A 21269-nucleotide genomic window follows, 5' to 3' on the forward strand; every position below is an offset into this window, starting at 1 on the left:
TTCCACCCCGTGTCAGCAGCATTAACCTTCTGTTTCCGTCATTGTACAAAGCAGACAATGCTCACCTTTGGTCTCAGTAACAAGCTGGATAAAGCTGCCTGTCTATATTATCATTTCCTCTCTTTCTACTTCATAGCTGCCTTTTTTGTCTTTAATGAACACTGTGGTACAGATAGGCCAGACATAATCCTGCAGTAGGAAAAAATGGCAGGTATTTTTACCATGAAAGCACAAAGCTCAGCTCTGTACATTTTATTAATCTTGTCTCATTGAGCAAATAACTGTCAAAAGCATACACAATTCTATAAATGGAAGCTTTCCATAAGGAAAATCCTTCCTGTGTGATGAAACACCCAAGTTATCAAAACAGGATGTAGAACAGAGAGCACACGTGCATCCTTACTTCAACTGTTATGGCATTAGCCCTTCCTAGTTGAATTAATCTTTGGAGGAATGTTGTATTTTTTTAAAAGCAAGTACGCTGTGTCCCTAACTCTATGAAGCCTGCAGAGACAACTGGGCACAAAAGTGAATGCAACTTGGGAAACAGTCACCTAGCAAAGAACGTGGTAAACTCCTAAGCCTCATACATAAAGATTACCGTTGACTTGAAACAGATTACAGTCAGGGTGGCCAGAAAAGCCCTGAGACAAAAATTAGCACCATCTGCTCTGCACCCAATGGCTTGATTATTCCAGAATCTGGAGAACAGGGTTGAAGACAACTTATCTCTCATCTCATTTGGTATGCTTCATGAGTCGATAAGCACAGTTCTGGAGTTCTGAGATTCAGAAACAAGCAAGCAAGCAAGCCCCTCCTCTTCCCTCTGCTCCACCCTACACAGACATAGAAAGGAAACATTCATTTTGTAATGGCAGTGTTTATTTACATGAGAGAAGGTTTACACAAGTTGAAAGGTTGTTTCAACAGGAATCCAACAATCAAGTGCTTTTGCCAGTCTTCAAAAAAAGGGATGACTTTTAAGATTTGATGATGCACTTTCAGAAGACCTTGATGATCACTTGGGAAAAAAGTACCAGGAATCAACTAAAACAAACAAAAAAATTACAAGAGTGACATTAGTTCTATACAACCAGCCATACACAAACACTTGAAAAAACAACATTCTGCCCTTCTAGCTACCTTCCCTCCCATAACAATACTGCTGTGTCAGCTCTATCCCCACCCTGTGAAAAGCATGGCCTCAAAATCGTATCTGTTCATTTTAACAGTTTGGCTGAAACAATCCTGCAACAAATTACAACATTGTTGTGACCATCCCTGGAAAACATCAAGGATCAGGCAGATTATGTTCAGTTGTCTGTCAGAGGTCTGAGATCTAATACTTTGGAAAATAAATGCTATTTATTGGCATGCCATATAAAGGCAAATGGAATGCAACTTGCTTTCCCATGACATGGGCTACACAGATGTTGCTTCTCAAACAGTTTGGAACTCGGCTCATGACTAAGTTTAACTTAGTATTTCTGTAATTCCCTCCATCTCAAAAAGCACGTATGTCTTCTCTATAGTTCTTGCCAGTAGAAAAATCTTTTTTTAAAGTAATTAAAACTGAAAATGTAGGATGCATTCTTATTTCTTAAAGAAAAACACATGTTCTGTTAACATGAAAAATAGTCGTAACAGTGAAAAGATAAAATTTTGTCTTTAGAACTTACACTTGAAAAGTAGGTAATGGTTATGTCAGTTTTAGGAAAAGGAGCTATTTATTTGGTTAGTTAGCTACTGTTAGGAATAACAAAACCTAAGGCAAAGCAACCTATCTCCTTTAAAAAGGATAAATGTGATGCATTTGCCTTGCACAATCAGTAAGAGAAAAATTTTGTCTTCTTATCTTTTTTTGTGGACTACACTTTCACTCGAAAGTAAACTTCTCCCACAAACCATCTATGAATTTCTGTTCATGTTCCATTTAACAGAAGACAGGCAATACCATACGACAGGATGTAACTTCTATCATTTACATACACACGAAACTGCCTTTTTTCAACAAAACAGTTTTCATGTCAATTTTTAAAGTCAGCAATTAAGAGAAGTCACATGACATCTAAGAAAAAAGATACCTTCTGGGGAAACAGAATCTCCATTCATAAATGCTGGTGCCTAAAAAAGAAAAAAAAAAAAAAAAAAGAAAGGGAAAACCCCCCAAACCAATATATCAGTATTTACTTAAGGTTTCACAGACAGCACCCAAACTCAAAGGCATTTTAATGCTCAAGTCAAGAGATATTAACAAAACCAGAACTTTCTGTTGTCCCCCCAGGGCAATATTCTACCTTGCAGCTTTCTCACCCCCATTCTCACCCCCACTGTACAAATTTCTTTGTTGCTCATAAATGACAAAGCAAGCACATGAACGATGAGTGACAGATTGAGAATAACAGGATTTGTTGTTTACTAACTGCTGCACAGTTACTACACATTTCACTATCAGGTATGCATGTGAATACATACACACACAATTTATATTAAACACACGCAAACAATTTAAAATAAAAGTGTGATGATACTCTTTTACAATTCCATTTCAACAGAATAATTCAGTCCTCTGGAAAGTGACCATTTGTTTTAAAATTCAGGTCTGGCATTTCAAAGCTGGATATGCCACTATTCGATCACAGTAGTGCACAGCCTGTCTTGTCCTGTAACTTAAAAGGCAAAATTAAAGATGCTTTTAATGTATCTGGAATCACCCTGCCGCACGATGAGGAGGCAACCATTTTCCACTGTCCTTCCTTAGCACAGCAGCACTCGGGCTGAGCTGCACTGATGTGACACAGCCTGCCTGCATCTGAGCACGCACAAGGCCCTGAACACTGAAGAGCAGAACAAAGCCTGTGAGGAGGGAAGGGAGAAGCAGGATTCTTCTTCCCCATTTACCCAGGGTAATTACCAGCACAGGGGGGCTATGTGACTGGTCTGAAAGGAGGTACCAGTATGACAAACATAACACATATCACCAGACTATCCCTTCTCTTTCCAGCAAAACCCAAGCTTTATTTCATAAGGCAGGGAGAACCAGGGGTCGCCATGTACAAGCAGATGCCTGCCACTTCTGGGATAATTCCTCAAAAAGCTTGAGATAAGGACTCAGTATTTTCCTACCAGGGCCAGATCAAAATCCCATCCCACTGAACCAGCAATCTCTTCACTACACAACACTTTCATCTGGAACACCATTTAAAAACCAAATAAATGAATTCATTAATAAAAATATACTCCAGACTAACAACCCCACCAACCTTTTGTTTCACGACTGGCCACTGTACAGAAAATTCTACCTTTACTAAATCCCAAATGGAAATGTCCTCACAGAAAGCATGTAGGGAGAAAGGCAGTCAACCAACTTTCCTGCTTAGATCTGAGTTATTCAAAACACGTTAGTAAATATACAGATTCAAATTTGGTTGGAGATTTTTTTAAATTATCAGGAAAAGTCAAATATTTTCCCCTGTAAAACACTGTTCTGCTTTTTCTCAAAAGAGACATCATCTAGCAAAGCTTTCCTAGTTCACTTTCCAGTATTATAAGGAGAGAATTATGTGATGAGTCTGAGAAACACTGCTCTACTAACTATATATAGATTGTCTTGGAGATTTTCCAACTTCCAAAGTCCTCAGCAGCTTCTTCACAGAGCAAGCAATTCTTAGGATTAATATTAAACAAAGGCTTGGCTTGACTTGACTGGTCAGTTTTACAGATGGCAACACTTAAAAGCCTGAAATAAACAGTGTATCTTAGCACTAACACATTCATCTACAAAGCTCTATTCCTCCTGGGTTTGTGTGCAACATATACTGGAGCTGAGACAGAGATGAAACAACTTTCAGAGCCTAGAGAACGTGAGAGATTTTCACCATGTAGTGTTAAAATTCAACGAGATTTGTAGTTGCAGGGGTCTGGTGTAATTTTGGCTGGTTCAAAAGTTCCGTATGTACTCTTATTATATGCACAGACTCTCTTCTATCTCTTTGGAACTGACTGGTCATGGCAATTCACCTGCTGTGGAATCATTCTTAGTTTGCCCCCAGTACAAATGACAGTACACATGCCAACCATCTAGAAACTTCACTCAGTGGAGTGGAAATTCCCCAACCCAGACAAGCCGTTCTAGTTCCCCATCTGTAAAGTAACAAAAGGTCAAATAATTCTGAAATCAACTGGACTATCTTGGGAACTACCCAGTCAAAATCTATAGGAAATTCTGATTAGTACACACTAGATAAGCATTTGGTAAGGATTTGAATGTTTTCCATTTGGTTCTGTTACAGTTCTCTTGCTCACCATGAAAACTGAGTATTGCCTTTTTGGTGTCTTCTTTGGGGTTTTCTTGTTTTGTTTTTTGAAAACTCAATATATCTGATTTAAGGTAATTAAATTACCAGCTCAAAGGTGCTGCAACTAGAATCTGGAAAAAGAATTGTAGGGAACCAGTTCTCACTGCAGAAGTATCTCAGAAATTTTGCAGTAGCTGAAATACGTTTCTCACTGTACTGCATACAAGATCTCTGCTTCAGCTTTCGTTATTTTGTTTTTATCCAGGAGCTAATAGATGGATATAAATGAGAAGAAAACGTATCTGCTTTTAGTTTAAATTTAAAAAAAAACAACAAAAACCCAAACAAAACCCCCTGCAAACACAGGCAGCTTTCATTTGAAATCACCACAGCCATTAAAATTCTGCAGCCAACACTCACGTAGTTACACTTCAGTGTGAAAGAGATGAATGTCTGACAACCAAAGCATGCAGTGTAGTGTACTAGACAAAAAGATACCTGCTTAAAATGTGTAAGTCAACTTCCCTGCTTATATTTAGAGTTCAACTGTCCACAGTTCCTATTTCAAGGCCATTTTACTTTTTTTCGTGCTTGCAGATTGGCAATTGCATGCAGCATGAACAGTATTTAATAGAGTATTGCATATTTTCCCTGTCTGGAAAGCACCAAGAGGCAGCACCCTGCAAAGACGTAATTAAAATACTTAGACTGAACTGAAACAGAATGATGGAAAGGAGAATGTGGAAACAACTTCACAAAAACACTATCATTTAAAGAAAAGAAGGTGAGGCACAAAAAAAGACAGGAAGTGATACTATTTGATTAGAAGGGAAGCTTTCATAATAAAAAAGGCACTAGTTTGATACAAGGTATCTATTTTATGAACTGATTTTACTAACTTCCTCCCCTCCCCAAAAACCACGGGAAAAAAAAGATTTGTTATTGAGAAACAAAATAAGGCATAGTGCTGATTTAGTAATTATTTACCCTGTATGCCTCAAAGTACAAAGAGCAGAGAATGCAAAAGGAAATACTCCTTAGCACATTTGTCACCATTCAAATACACTTGGATTTGAAGTTTTAGGTGCATTTAAAGACTCATTAAAGTTATCGTAAATTTGAAAGTACAGAGGAGGTAAATACTTGCTTATAGCTGTGACTGACATGTCTAAAAACATATTTGAATTCCAAACTGAGTTTTTCTTTCATTTCAAACTTACAGTTTCATTAATCAATATTCACAAAAACCACAGAGGTAGTTTTAAAGAACTGCTCAAAGCAAGGTATCTGAATAGGAAAAAGTTTGGTCTGACACATCTTTATGACTTAAACCAACATTTCTTTGCAACTGACAGTCTTATTTGCTTGTGACAAAACAGCATCCAGGACAACACGTTCTTACTAGAAATGCTGTTGGAATGTTAACTGCACAGACAGTGGATGGCGTGTCCTTTGACACCTGAACTTGCATCATTACCTGTGACTGTTGAGGCGAAACACTGGGTGCCCTGGCAGCCACGCACATGTGCAAAACACCTGCTGCACTCATGTGGTCACGAGTACAGGCTCAATCACAGCGTATGTTACAAAAGGGAAAGTAATACTTGGGGGCACTTTTCTCCATGTAATTTCCAGTAACCTTGCTTAATTTCTGGCATCCAAACTAGCATATTTTAAAATGGAAAAAATTCTCCTCCACTAACATTTGCACATGAAAGCATCAAACATGCAGGACATTTTTCTTGCCTGAACAGGAAAGCTGCATGTTTTAAATTTTTGTTAATTTTCAGAATATGACAGGTATTCCTTAAGAAGCATTCAAATAAGCATCCCTCTCTCCTACAGCATTGCATTTAATTATGCAAGTAGACAAACAAAGGATCTGTTTAGTGATTAGGGACTACAGTCAGCTAGTCAATGAGTTCTGACACTGGGTGGTAACTCATGGCAACAGGGGAGACAGAGAAGACAGCAGGCTAGATACAAAAACAGCGGTCCATCTTGCTATTCAGGATCAGAAGAAATAGCATTGCAGAGGGAGAAAAAAAAACAAACAAAAAAAACTCCACCAGAACAGTAATGAATCTGCCAGAAAGCATAAATGGACCACTGCAATGAAAGGTTTATATCACAATGCTTACATTTCCCTCACAACCTTTATGCTCCTCCTTTTACTCAAATTTTTGCTTAAGGACCATTTCGGTTCAGCTGCTTTATTTCAGTTTTGGAGCTCTGAATAATCTTTTCCAATTAATCATTTAAAAAAAAGAGGGGGTGGAAAAAAAGTAAATATCCTTACTGACTGCACAATCGATCGGGCATCCTCATCACTGCAACAAAATGGGCTACCACTCACCAGAACATTTGTGCTGAAAAATAAAATTAAAAACATGCTTTATCAACATCAGTGGAAAAGAGCCACACACAATTAAGTACTTACGGAAAAAAACACCATCACATATAGGGCTCAGAAATGTGTATCTGCAAGAAATAAGGAAGCCAAAACCACAAAGTAATGCTGGAAGGAACAGGTGTGTGGAAGGGTGTTGTTTCTTTGATCTTGAGGAGGTGTCTAGGCTGTGTATTCTGTATTAATGCAAGCAGTGCTCATAGTCAGTGCTTCTGGCTGCTAGCTTGGGTACAGTGAATAGAACCACAGTCAAGAAACTAAATGCCCCCAAGAAGTCAGCAGAAATAAACTGGCACTTCCCAAGGGAGTTGAGGAACACCTAGATGGCTAGCAGAGATGATGTGAGGTATACCCCATCTCTTGTGCCTTGAAGGATAGCCAGATTCTGTGGCAGATCGTGGAAGTAACAGCATGTTACTTCAGCAACCTACCTGCAGTATCTAATAAGAAGGAAAAACAGGCCAAAATTCTGCTCCTACATAAAGCAGCAGATACCTGTAGTATTTCCAGACAAACTCTGGCACCACATCCTTTGCAGAAATGTTTCCCTATGAATCTATATCCTTTCACACTGAAAATGAGTTTGATCATGAGTTTTTAAGGTCCTACAGAATAAACTGCACGAACTTCAACTCCCCAAAGCAACAGAATGAACAGTGATAAGAGGACCAAGATTCTCCCAAAATGATTCTGAACAAACACACTGGGGTCATTTCCCAAATGCTGAAGTAATGCCACATCGATGTAATCAATATATTTCTGGAACCACTTACCAGTAAATCATCATCATACAGGGTGCAATTAGTCAATCATGCTCTATTATCAATTATCAATCAAACCCATGAGTATTCCTGTCATCTCAAATTGAAAAAAAATCTAAGCAGTTCATGGACAGCTGCAACATGTTGAATAGCACCAGTACTAGCACAATATGAAGAGCAAGAGATGTGGCTGGATACTTACCACTTTATAGTACCTCCATCAACTTTTTTATGAAGCAAAGCTTTCCAGTGTTCATGGGTAGATTTAATAATTTCAACAGCAAAATCCTAGTTTATGACAAGGAAAGTTTTGTAAATTAAAATGTTATTAAACAGAAAAAAACCCATAGAACTAGTTTATTAAAACATACTATTTCACATATTTTAAGGCACCTCCTTTAAGGCCTCATTAAATTTCTGGAGAAATTTACACACTTTTTATGAAAAGAAACAAACTTCACTATTTGTCAAATATACTGGCAACACATTCAGGACTTTCCCTCAGTCTGCAGCCAGAAAACACGAGTGCTACATGAAAGAAATGAAAACAGCACTAGATGCTAAGGAGATCCCTACCGCTATAGAAAACTGTACCAGGCCCTAAATGGGATCAAGTGTGTGAGCTATGACTCCACCCTTACAGATGCAGGTCAGGGTCAGAGTTAGGGTTTCCCCTCTAGTGGCAAAGTTTGCATTTACTTCATTAATGCCCAATCATATACCTAAGCATTTGCAAGAATGTAACATGTCAGCTGCTTAGCAGTTTCTGCTTCTTTAAAATAAAAATAATATTTGGGGTGGGGTTGGGATGAGAAAGCTTCCAAAAATTAAAAGTAAAATAAGCCCTCGGTGTCCAGATGATGACTGCTAGACTTGCAAAAAGCTGCCAACTGAACATTCACATTTGTTAACAAGGAGTGACTTGGAAAAGTGCCACTGGAACATTGTGAACTTCACCAGAGCTGCTGGAGCACAGCCACAGCCGCCTCGCCACATCCTGGGTCTCTAGAAATGCTTGAGAATGATTTAAGTGCTCCAAACCAGCTATCTCAGGGCATTTAGTGCCACCAGGCTGAACTCCAATGGCCTGAGAGGGATACGCAGCTCTACTGTAACTCTACAGAGCAGGAAAACCTCTAAGAGCAGTTCCTGGGAGAACAGGGGAGAGATCAGGTTATCAAACCTTACAACTCCACATCTGATTGATTTAAGAGACAGTTTTAGTGCAGAGGGGACTCAGGGCATTTCTTTAACCAGACAAAACATGTAAAGTTGCCTGTGCTGGTTAGAAGGCATTATGTAACTTTGATAGCACCCTGCAAGGCAGAACTGGCTGACACATGGACATCATTCATGAGCAACTTGTGGTTCTCTGCCAAGAATAATCTACACAGAGTGTGCAATACACAGGTTGCAAAGCAATTTTACTCAAATCACATCCAATTTCTCTGGAAAATCCAGGTATTTCCTTCAACGAGATCTATTCCCTGGTCCAATCTCCTTTCAAACACTGGCCATTTTTACTGTAGTTTAAAAGACATTAGTTTTTTTCTAAAAAAAAAAAAAGGGAAAATAATTTTTCAGCCTTCAAGCCAAACGCTTCAAATGTTTTTACACAGAATTACCAGAAAAACGTGTACCTTGAGCAAATACCAAAAATGAAAAAACCTGCAACCCATTGTCTTAAACTGCATACCCTTAAAAAAAAAGTCAGAAAAATTTACCAATAGGACTGAAAGAACACCTGAAAACACAAACTGTTCATTATTCTGACATGGAGAATGAAAATGCTTTGAAAAACACCTACACACACACAGATGCATGTGCAAATCTCATCAGGATTAGGGCTAAATGGTTTTTTTTGCAAGCTTTCTTTAATGACCTATGCATTTTCCCTGAATAAAATGGAAGGCAGCAAACATTATTTAATCCTAGCCTAATAAATTGTATGCAAAAGTCTCTCCTATCAAAATTCTTTTTGTTAAACCTCCTCCTTTAACATTCCAAAAATTCTAGGATGTATTATAGAGGCCACGTGATAGAATGATGCATTTTTAATTTTGCATTATCTTCACCTTGTCTTTAAATTCTCCATCAAAAGCAAAGTGATTTTCCGGTTTACCATCAGGGATTTTGTATAACTGAAACCAGTCAAGTGTAGCCTCAAGATAACCTGGTTTGTGCTTCTTGAGATCATCGATATCTGCAGGTTAAAAAGATTTTAAAAATAAATAAATAAGGACTGATCAGTTTTACTCACAGGTTTCATAACATTAATTTTTTAAAGTTTCCTAAAGGATCTGCAGCAATTTGATTTCACTGAGTACTTTCAAAGTCATTAGTAAACTTTATTACATTAGCTGCCCATAGTTTGCACCTTATGGTTTCATGGTTTCAGAACCACACTAAGCAGGTGAACCAGTCATCTCCTGCCCTTCATTAATTAAGACCCAAAGGTACAATGAATCAAAGGACCATATTTGTGACAGGAGAACAAAATTCCATATTTATCTCAGTAGGTACCTCTTGCAATACCTAGGTTATTCACTGAGGCATTTTTTCCCTCCAGCAACTGCAGGGGCTACAAGCATTTTTTGATAATGAAAAGAATAGCTATAAAAACAATTTCAACACATGGATCTTTAAACCAGCACCTCTAAACAAAATACAGGCTTGACTTGTCAACCTTATATTAAAAGGCATCCTTTTGCTCACATAGTTCCAAATTCATCCCCTGCAAAACAAGACAGACACATGCCAGGATCTCTAAACGTTAACTTTACTGATAACCTTGTGGTATCTGCATATTCACAGTCATAAACAATTCTACCTCTACCTCTATAATCCCAATGTAGAAAGATGTGACAAGACACAAAGAGGAATGTATGCCATTTATGGGACACCCTTGTGAGGCAGAGATGAACACTGCCATGGTGTGTACAGAGAGATGAAACATCACAATCATTCTGCTTGAAGACTATCCTGCCATATTAACAATGCAGTTTGGGATCTTACACCCTTTCCTGCTGGGCATATCAAATTTTAACGGGCTGTCCTTTGAGACCACCACCACTTCTGTCACTTGCAACAGCGTGGTCCCATCAACCCCTTGACAAATTAACTCTCTGGCAACATGTTCACATGGAAAAGCTTTCAACACTTTTGTACTTATTTTGATACAATAAAGGATATTGTCCTTCCCGGAAGCCACATAATTTGTAACTGGTGTAATCTTCTGTTTCCTTTCCACAGTCACTTCTGATGGAAACGGGAGCTGACTTTTTACTGCTGTAGTCTACCAACTACTTCATAACCTCACTCTGCTCAGGCCACCTTCCATGGTGCTGCTCTCCTCTAGTGTTTTGCAAGTCACTCACTCATGTCTCCCTTCCTTATTCCTTCTTGCTCTCTCAATATTGCTTGGTTACTTCATTATCTTCTCCCACAGATATGCATCACTTAATGGCATCTGGTTGGCAGTGATTTCTGCTAAGATACTCTTCTGTCTATCCAGTCCTATAAAATCAGTTGCTTAGTCCATGGAATTGATACCTAGTCATGTGCTTCCCACCTTTAAGTGCCTAAATGTCTTCTTAAAATTTCATTGTGAACCTGAACAAGTACATTAAAGTATTTCTGAAGAGAACAGCAAAAGAAGAGAAAAGGTCTTGTGCTACAGACCATTCAGTTCTCAGCAGACCACCAAGAGAGATGACATGTAGACTGAACTGGGAGGCCAGACCTATGTGAGAAGACATTCTGAGTGTTAACAGGCATGTCATAGATGCCACTCCCAAATTCCACTCTATTACCACTACCCAAAGAATAAAATATAAAACCTTGAAGAACCTTATGTACATTTTTGCTTTTGCACACACTTAACTGGGCTACGTGTTTATGGACTCAGAGTAAAACACATTTTGAACTTGGCTGCTGGCCATCTGTCTGTAGGAGATCAGGGAGTTTCACTGGCAGAATCCCAGAAAAAAGCAAGGCCACATAAGGCTGTGCTAGAGGCAGGTCTTCTAGTTGGAATACATATTTAAGAGCACAAGAAGCTTTTCACTAGGGTGGGTGGGCGAGACCAACCAAGAAGGAATGATTTAGAAAAGGGTGGGATCTTGGTTGGAGGCAGAATGTTTCATTTGGGCACTAATAAAACTGCAGCTCCACTTCAAATTAGCTTCAGGACTCCAATGTATCATCCTGTTCTCTCCAAGCAAGAGAACATTCCTCCTCCAACTTGAGCCCATGTCATCTCCTCCTCTTGTGAGGTTTGAGTTCACAATATCTAACACTTGTTGAAGAGACAGTATCACCTCAAGTCTGTAAAACAAACCAGGCTGCTGCAGCAGTTTCCTCGGCTCCCAGCAGTGGACAAACTCCAGACCTCCATCTCCAGACACTACTTAAATTCAAGCATACTTTCTCACACTGCTGCTCCTTTTTCTGGTTCCAAACGCCTCTCCTAACTCTGCTTCTCCATTCCCCCTACTTGGTTATTTGCCTTCTGCTCCCATAAAAACTGTTCATCAAGTGCTTTACAGTCTACTAACTGGCACATGGTACTCCTCCATCTGTTGTCCCTTACTTACAGGTTTTATTTATACTTATTTAAAAGGACTCAAATATTAGGATAGGCTTTGGGACAGACTTCCATTATCTCCTTATGATGGAGACTCTATCTTCATGGATAGAATCATCTCCCTGAATTTCACACTCTCTCTACTGGAAAATACCTTGCCTAAGTAAAATTACTAAACACAATCAGACTACAGCATTATATGGATGCCGTATATTCTGGTTTTGAGGACTTAAGAAGTGGGGCATTGGTTGCTTTTATTTCCTGGGTTCCTTGCAAGTTATTCTCCTTCATCCCTATGCTTCGCTATTCTTTACTATAAAGGAAAGCTACTGAACATCAAATTAAATTCGAAAGCTTGAATTAAAAAAAAAAGACTCTAGAACATCTGTATTATAATGGAAGTTGGTGGTAAGCAGATTAAGAAAGTGCAACAATGCAACAAAACAAACCCCCAAAAAGTATCAATGCTGTTGCTGTCAAGTCAGCACATAATACAAAATACAAGGAAAACAGAAGCTCTTGCATCACTCAACAGCCACCTCCCCAGTTCACTGAAAGTCACCATAGAAAAACTCGAAAGACAGTTTGTCTTCCACTGAAATCTAAACAGCCTCTTTGGGATATCGGGGGGAAAGGAGAAAAACCACACTCAGAAAAGAGAAATCAAGCAAAGAAAGTAAAAGAAAAGATCACAATAAGCAGTACAATCATTTACTACACTAGTATCTATAGAAGACAGCTACAAATTATGATGATTTTTAAAAAAGCAAACAACTTAGATGTCTTTCCTGCAACACTGTTAAGACACTTTTTTCTGACCTTGACTGTTTATCTTCCCTTAGTGCTATGTACTCACACTGATGTCGAAAGCGGCAGGTTTGGGAGCAGCAAGCACGTACATGGCCCAAAGCAGTTTCATCTCTGCCAGCAAGCCCTGCCCCAAGTGGCAGAGCAGAAGGTCAGGCTCCCGCAGGTACATTATCAGCACATACCCACGGGGCTCTATGTGGGAATTTCTCTATACTGCCTGTGTACAACCATAGGTCTCATTTTTCTGGACACCAAAGTTAAGCACCCAGGGTTAAGAAGAGACAGCAGATCACATTAAGCATTGCAGTTCAGTGTCCATAAGGAAAATCTCCAGAGGCTGGCATCAAGAAGTGCTGCTAGCTCTCTGTCAAGGGAGTGAGCCAATGTGAATGCAGATCCCAATTCTAGCTGGCTTTACAGAACAGAGCAACAAAAGCATTTGTACAAAACTACCATTTTTAGTACAACAGATGCTGCTTCTTGCAAGCAAAGCTAAAACAAGATGTTTGCAGCAAGCTTTCTAAACAAGGTCTGTGGGAAGAGAGGACATATGTTTTTAATAACATCTTATAAACATTTACAGGAAGCGGCAGCTACACTCCATATAAAGGCATTTGGTGTATTATGTGCAGGGGGTAGGAGGGGAGCCTTGGTACAGCTAATTAATTTCTTTATACTGAGCGCTTACACAAATCCACAACAAAGGTCTTCTGGGTCTCTGCTGCTTCTCTGTGAATAAACACACTCACATGCAAAGGTCTGTAAAAATATATGGTAGAAAATATCAAATATGCCTTAGTTTTGCCATTTAGGGTTTGATCACTTAACCCTATCTTGAGATGCGTATTGTAAAAGCAGCATGGCAACACAGCGCAGTTAACTGCACCAGTGCCAGCAAATGGCAGCACAATAAAGCCAGCAGACATCACCAACTGCTGTTGAATATCCTGGCATCTTTCCAGTGAGCAATGGCAGCAAAAATGGCTGCTAAGATTCCAGGCCAGTAAATCACCTCCAAAATGCCATCCAGCATATACGATTAGTCCAATTTGCTGAAGGAGGGCAAGATGACCTTTTGAAAGTCAGACTTCATAAGCTGCTTCAAACACAATTCCTGCTTCAACTGTCAGTGATTTTTAAAACCTCTTGTCCAATATGACGATGCCACATACATTTAGATCAAATCACAGCACAAAAGTGTCACTCATTCTTTCTGACCTGAAACTAGTAAAGCACATCAGATATACAAGTGAACTCCAATATATCAAATTCAATCCCATCTATGAGATAAGCAGACAAGCAACCTTTCTACTCCAAGAATTTACTTCTCCTCCTGCCTATTTTACAAAAAAAAAAAGCAACAATAAAGAAAGCAACCAGGCCTATTACACCACCAAGATTTAGTGTTTCAGTCTGCAAGGAGCTTTTAGGTCCTTTCTCAGAGTTGCTTGGTCTGAAGTTGCTCTGCTGGTCCACTAATAGCCATCTGCCTAGCAACTGCCTGAGCAGAAACACAACAGCCACAAAGACAGATCTTATTGAAATAGGTAAGTCTGAAGACATCCAGCTGTAGTCTAAAAGAAACTTTCTCACACAGGTATCTGCATCTGACATACAGCTTGTATTTGGTGAGAGACTGTCCCCGAGCCCACCAGAATTAAGTGCTATTATTTCAAACAAGTTACCTTACAAAGCCAGTCCAAGAAGATGCTAAGTCCCTGCTACTCCTACTGATGACACAGTTCCCACTTAAACAGGTGCTAAGCATTGCTCATCATTCCTGGATACTGTCACTGTAAACAAGAGTTTCTCACTGCTCTGTGCGAAAGAGAGAGTTCTAGGCAGGGTTTCCAATTTAAGCCAGTATTATCAATAAATGCCTGCATGACACAGTCCAGTGGAGTGCTATGAATAAACAATGAGAAGGACTCAGAAGTTGTGACTTCTCAGTTCTGACTTCTGTGAAGTCTCAGAAAAATCAATTGTACTTATGAGAACGATCATGATCCCGGAAGAAGAATATCCCAGGTACCTGGGGTGTGCTTAAAGAGCAAGACGAGTTAACACATGGTGTGGGCTCAGGATGGGGTTTGCAAGTAATCACCACTCTGGTGTCTCAGAATTATCTTTTCCAAATGTTCACTGGGGGCTCTGCGCATACTAAGTTGAAAGCAAATGTGATGATTCTCAGTCCAGTTGGAAATGTTTAACAAATGATACAGAAGTGACTGGACAGGATTAGAAAGCAGCACTTAGCCTCATCTTCCCCAGGAGGCCACCTCCGTAACACAGCAGCACATCAATTACTGAGGGAGAGACCGGTTTTATCTGTAGCTGCCATCCCTTTATGCTGAAATAATTAACAACTTTGGGAAGGGGGAAAAACAAGTATAAAAGGACATATTGTACTGCCTGCTCCAACAGATTTGTTTGTTTTCAGACTGAAGAATGATTGCTGTTAAACACTGCAAGCCAGTCATGTTTTCTGAAAGCAGATGGGGGCTTTTTTTCTCCCCCTTTCCTTTCTTTTGTAAATCTTGGGCTGCAACTCCAATCCCAAAGGGAAATCATATTACACTGGATAAATGTTTCTACACTTCTCTGTATCTCAGGATAGTTCTCTTCTTGAAGTTTTGTACATATTCCTGATAAGAAATGCACACAGGAATCAACTACATGCAATGGTTTGCCCATTCCTCCCACTTCTTTTTCTTTTTATTTTTTTTTTAAAGACTAAAGGTCTTACTCCTCCCCTCCCAAATAAACTAAAGCTGTAATAGAGTTGAAATAAATCAGTCATTACCTGGGAGAAAAAACCCAACCAAACCAACCAAAACACCAGAGAGAGCTTTCAAACACAGACAGTTAACCCAATATAATAATAAATAATAAATAATACTGGAATAAACTGCCACAGTTTTGCCCCTACTTAGTAGACTCTTTCTGAATTCTTTTATCCACTTTTCTGACCACATTCTCTCAGAAATTGCTAGGGAGAAAAGGTAAGTCTTTAAGCAGAACAGTGTCTAGAAATGAAGTGCTAATCACTTTTAAGTACTGACACTTATATTGCATTTTGCTGCACATTACAGAGTAGTTTAAATTGATACTGACATTAACAGCAAGCTATTACTTACTCTTTCCTTAAGCTGACCTTCTTAATCTCTAACTGTCAAAGTAGTTAAAGAGTCATAAACACTATGTAGTAATTCATCTGCCCAATGATTTTAATCAGCATCAACCCAAGAGTTTCCTTTTCCTCATCTCTTCTTTTCCCCTTCTTTCCCCACAAGTCAAGTATTCTCCATGTGAAAGCAACCTGCAAGAAAACTGAGAATGAAGGGCTAGTCCAGTGACATACTTTACATTCAGAAACCATGAAAAAACCTCAATAGCTGAGGAACACAATTCCTTAAAAAGCTACTGGATTGTTCTATTCCTACAGAAAGGCCATTCCACACCTTGGTGCTCCCTACAAACAAAGAGCAGGCTCTCATTGTACGTACCTGATGGTATATATGGTTTTTGGTCTCCTAACAATCACTTTTAGACAAACCTCCTCACTTAATTCTCATGATTCCCAGTAATATTCCATTTGAGGAAGCAAACTTCCATTTATCCAGAGAAAACCTGCACTTTACCTGTGCTGTAAAAACTTAACTTCCTGCAGTTTTAACACATCTGCAATCAAAGTTACACCTCGTGTTACTTGCATGGACACACTTTAGTATTCGAGCTTCATTTGGATACCAGAAGAATGATCACAGGGAGGACAAGTCTGAGCAGGATATTTCCCCCTGCACAGCTAGTCATCATCAAGGCTGATTAGGGTGAGCTGCATTAGCAGTTTACTTTGCAAATTTTCAAGCTAAAAGGTGAAACCTGATTGCTCATACTAAGCAACAAACTTTGGAAGCAATCCTCTTAAAAGTGGAAAGACATTGGAAATGCCTTTTCAGGATGAAACACAATGCCTGCAAATATAAAAGGAACAAACACTTTCAACAAGGAAAACAGTAGTGTAATACATAATGTAAGTGGGTAAATAGGCACTATTACACAGGAGATAAGCCTGTCACTTTTTTGGAGGTCACTTTCTAAGGCAGTTGTGCTTCAGAAGTCAAAAGAATTTCTGCATGACGTCCTCTTGAAAATCCAAGCAAACCACTTTAAAAGTTTAGTGTGAAAGCACATATGCCCCCCTTGAAGGAAGCACCTGACTTAAACAACAACAAAAAAAGAAAAGTCTCGCCTTTCCACTGTCTGCCTCTTCTTATCCTGGGTGGCCTAAACTCAGGTACCATTCTGCTGTGCAAGTTTCTGACATAACTGCATTAAGAAAGACAAAAATACTTGCCATGGATTTTCTGAGCTTCTGGGTCATCTGCACTGATGGCAATTATCTTCCAATCTGTCTCTCCTTCATCAACAAGACCTAAAACACCCAAGACCTTCACCTGAACAATCTCACCAGAAGAACGAATCTGAAACAGAACATAACGCCACAAAGATTTGGAAAACAACACACAGAATTTCTCTTTTACCTTACAAAAAAAATACTTTTACATTTTTGGCCAGCAGCCTATAACAGAATTGCAAGATAGATCTGCAAACCCAGTATACACCTATTTAGTATTCCTAGCCTTTCTCCCACCATTACTATTCTCCAAGCCTCAGCTCTCCAGCCAGCATTTATTTAACTAGACAAGTAGCTAAAAATGTCTTCCTTCCCTTTTACCCCAGTTCCCTCACACTTTCTTGGTCTTCCCCTCACGCTCCAAGTCAGAAGTGTCTCTTACTCATTTTTAAACTTCTTCCTGTCCCTTGACTCTCTACTTTTTCAACTCATGGTCCTAATTTCTCTCCTGCTATTCCTTCCTCTGGACTCCACAGAGGAAGGAATATAAATCCCAATATAAATACACAGCACTCCCCCAGAAATACCATCACAACAATTTTTGCATTTTCTTAGGAACCTTCTCCCTACCAGATAATATTGCCTTTTTAACTCTTTCTGGATCCCTTGAAATTCATCTTTAAGTTTCTTACCCCAAATAAAGTCACTTTTACTGAAGTCACCAGTTAAATTTCCCCTTACCTAAATATCCTATGAGATCCCTCTTTCAAACTCACCCATTTCATAACCCCATTTTTGATACACAGTATCACTCCATTCTTTGCTGCCTCTAGATATGCAGAATTTTCTTTCCATGAGCTAGACCCTTCCTTTATACCTACTAATGGTGTTTGCTGCACCTCTTTTTCATCCATCCACTCCATGGCTCATAACTCTGCATCACTGCAGCAGGTTCCTGTCTTCTCTAGAAAAGAGGATCTACTTCTGTTTGTACTCATGAATAAACTCAAACTTACCTCCTTTGTGGGTCTTTGTAATTTTAATGTGCATGATGCTGTCTTATCTCCTCATCTTTCAGCAACCTATTCCTAGCTCCAATACTGCTAACAGGGAAAAAGGAAATAAATCTTTTCCTTCCCCAAAAATCTTAACCCTCGCCTCCTTCACCCAAAACTTACTGTCCACCCACAGAACTTCAGGATGCTGTTCTTTTATTTTCCCTTTTAACCAGTACAAAGACTTTACCAAATTCTACTTTTCTCCTCCTTTTTAAAAATCCACCATTTCCTTACCTATTCTCTCCTTAGATCCTCTATTGGTACTTCTGTCAGTCCCTAACACTATTAACACATTTTTTGATTTCCATCTGACCTTCTCTTCCAAAAGTTACTAGCAAATTATTATGTTAACCTTGATAAATTAAATTTAATTAATTAATTTAAATTTTATTTAATTAAATTAAATAAATACAAACCTTTGAACCTATTTCACAAACGTCAATAGGATCATTATCCCCACAACATCCTGTAACCTTATCTGTATGGCTTGGATCTTCCCAGGTCTGCCGAAGGAAAGAGAACTATCAGTTACCAGCTGAACTGAAATTACAACTCGTCTTACCACTAAATTACAAAGATTAGTAAAAACAACAATAAAAACATCAGCTTTCCGAGAACAGGCTTGCTCAATGGAAGGAGAAAAAATAAACAGCCAGTGGACTGACACTGAGTAACTCACACCCAGGACAAGTGACATGAGGATTACTGAGGAAGTATTTTTCCTGCATCAATGACTCAACAGGTACACTTTACCCAACTGCAGTGATTAAGGCCTCAGAGGACCCTGAATATGATTTTTCTAGTTACTAGTGATAGTGGAATCAAGCTAAGACATCTTACAACTACATTTTTATTATACTTGTTAAATACCGTGATATTAACATAAGTTGTTTTCTAAAACATCTAAGCTTTGAGCTAACCACACTCCTACACATAGATTTGTCAGCACCCAATAAGCTATTTAAAGATTTTAGCTTTAGGTATGAAGTATTTCTTCATTCAGTATTTTGAGACATGTACATTCCAAAGGACAGTTTAGAGTTTAAGACTAAAGAGGCAAGTTTAAACCCCTGCTCTGAGCACTGCACAAGCAAGGAATCCTAGCCAAGTTATACTAACCTAATTACTAGACAAATACTTGTTTTTACTTTTACTGGCAAGTAATGAGTAACTCGTTTTACAGCTGAGAAGCTTTTCTGTTAAGAATTTTGAGTCCATCAAGTATTGTTGAAAAGATTCTAGAAAACTTTTTTTTCCAAGGAGCTATACTGCTGTCCATGATCATTACTCCACCTCAAACTTGCTCTTGAGAACTTCACTGATACTGGAAGGCAAAGCAGAATCATTATCAAAAAACTGATGAAGTGGAATCAAGAGAGAATTGAAACTTAATATTTCTTTTTCCAGTATTCTTCACAGAATCAACTAGGTTGGAAAAGACCTTGGAGATCATCAAGCCCAACCTATGACCTAACACCACCTTATCAACTAAATCATGGCACTGAGTGCCACTTCCAGTCTTTCCTTAAACACCTCCAGGGATGGTGACTCCACCACCTCCCTGGGCAATCCACTCCAGTGTCCAACCACTTTTTCTGTAAAAAAAATTTTTAATGTCTAGCCTGAACTTCCCCTGGCACAGCTTAAGACTGCGTCCTCTCATCCTTCCAAAGTGCTCTTCATTTAGGGCTGCATTACACCAGTACTACTCTTCTGCCCAGTCACACCTCTTCACCTCTAGGTCAGAAGGAAGGAATAGTATTGTTCTCTGGACAGTACAGCGACTTCTGCTACGATAGCAAATAATCTAATACAGTAAAAAATAAAAATGACACTTATGTTCAAGCCCTCCCTAGCTCACCAGGTAACAAGGGATGCTGAACATTTCTCCTGAGGAAAGTACTCTAAGTCCAAAATAAAGCACTTTATGCAGGAAAATATTTACATTTTCAAATAATTCTGGCTTTACACTAAGGAACATACAAATTTCAAAACATTAAATGGAATTGCTGGTTTCCAACTATACCTACTTGGAAACATTGTCTATTGACTAGACAAGAACTTCATTGCTGTATTCCAGCACCTGCCTAGTATCTCCTCTCCAGGGATCAAACACGTAAGCAGATTTTCAGGATTCAACTTTCACTGCTTATACAGTTAAGTGTAAAGAAAATAAATTACACTTTTCAAGCTCCATCATGTTCTTCAGTACTAATTTAAGTATGTGTTTTTCACAGAACGCTTAAAACTTTTCATTATGCTCAAAATTTCAGCCATTGGTTGGGTTTGTCAAGGCTCAAAGTTTTGAATGCATCATGATCAGTAAAGTCTCACAGTTCAGAGAAAAGTTAAGTCAGGCAGCTGAGGTTTAATCTAAAAAAGAACAACCCTTGTGTTCCTCTTTGTTAAAGATATTAAGAAATCCCAATTAAAATTTATGCTGCAGTACATGAAAATCCTAAATGAGTTTTTAAATAAATGCCTTGTTTAAGTAGAAAAGGTCTACTTGACAAAGTATTCTTGAATGGCAGACCATGACAGTTTAATTCTGTCACTACAGTACAGAGACACAGACTAAAGATTTGAGATTTCTTGATCATTTAACTCCTTCCTGAAAACACAGCACATATTTACTCCCACACCAAAATTCTGATCAAAATTTATGGACACAATAAAGTTCAACATAAAAAAAGATCCTAATTTACAAACCTATCAAAGAGAATCACCCCTCTTGCAGTTGATTTGCATTCAGGCAGTATCCAAGATTTACAAGGCAATTTACACAGAAGACAGAAAACTTTCACCATTATAACAAAAATGTTACCTGTGGGAGGGCACCATAATTCCATATATAACCCTTGTGAGGAAAGAGATTTGCCACATATCGAAGCTTGCCTTTCTTTACATCATGTTTAATGGGATTCAACGGCTCCTCAGTGGCAATCTAAGCAGATCGTGAAAAAGGGCGTGGGGGTGGGGAGAGGGAAAGA

At 38.8% G+C, this 21269-nt stretch overlaps 1 protein-coding gene across 1 annotated transcript in view; it reads right to left on the reverse strand.

Moving 5' to 3' along the window:
• Nucleotides 1-860: 860 nt before the first annotated feature.
• The window catches only part of PPA2 (pyrophosphatase (inorganic) 2), a 32768-nt gene continuing 12359 nt past the window's right edge, over nt 861-21269 (reverse strand). The window contains exons 4-11 of the mRNA XM_017736812.1: nt 21104-21223; nt 18696-18782; nt 17222-17348; nt 9545-9672; nt 7672-7757; nt 6598-6667; nt 2085-2124; nt 861-1047 (exon numbers count right to left, since the gene is read on the reverse strand). Of these exons, the coding sequence (XP_017592301.1) occupies nt 1019-1047; nt 2085-2124; nt 6598-6667; nt 7672-7757; nt 9545-9672; nt 17222-17348; nt 18696-18782; nt 21104-21223 (687 nt within the window). The 3' untranslated portion in view covers nt 861-1018. The remainder of the gene's footprint in view (nt 1048-2084; nt 2125-6597; nt 6668-7671; nt 7758-9544; nt 9673-17221; nt 17349-18695; nt 18783-21103; nt 21224-21269) is intronic.

The sequence above is a fragment of the Corvus brachyrhynchos genome, unplaced genomic scaffold (assembly GCF_000691975.1).
Source record: "Corvus brachyrhynchos isolate BGI_N302 unplaced genomic scaffold, ASM69197v1 scaffold175, whole genome shotgun sequence".
Classification (NCBI taxonomy): domain Eukaryota; kingdom Metazoa; phylum Chordata; class Aves; order Passeriformes; family Corvidae; genus Corvus; species Corvus brachyrhynchos.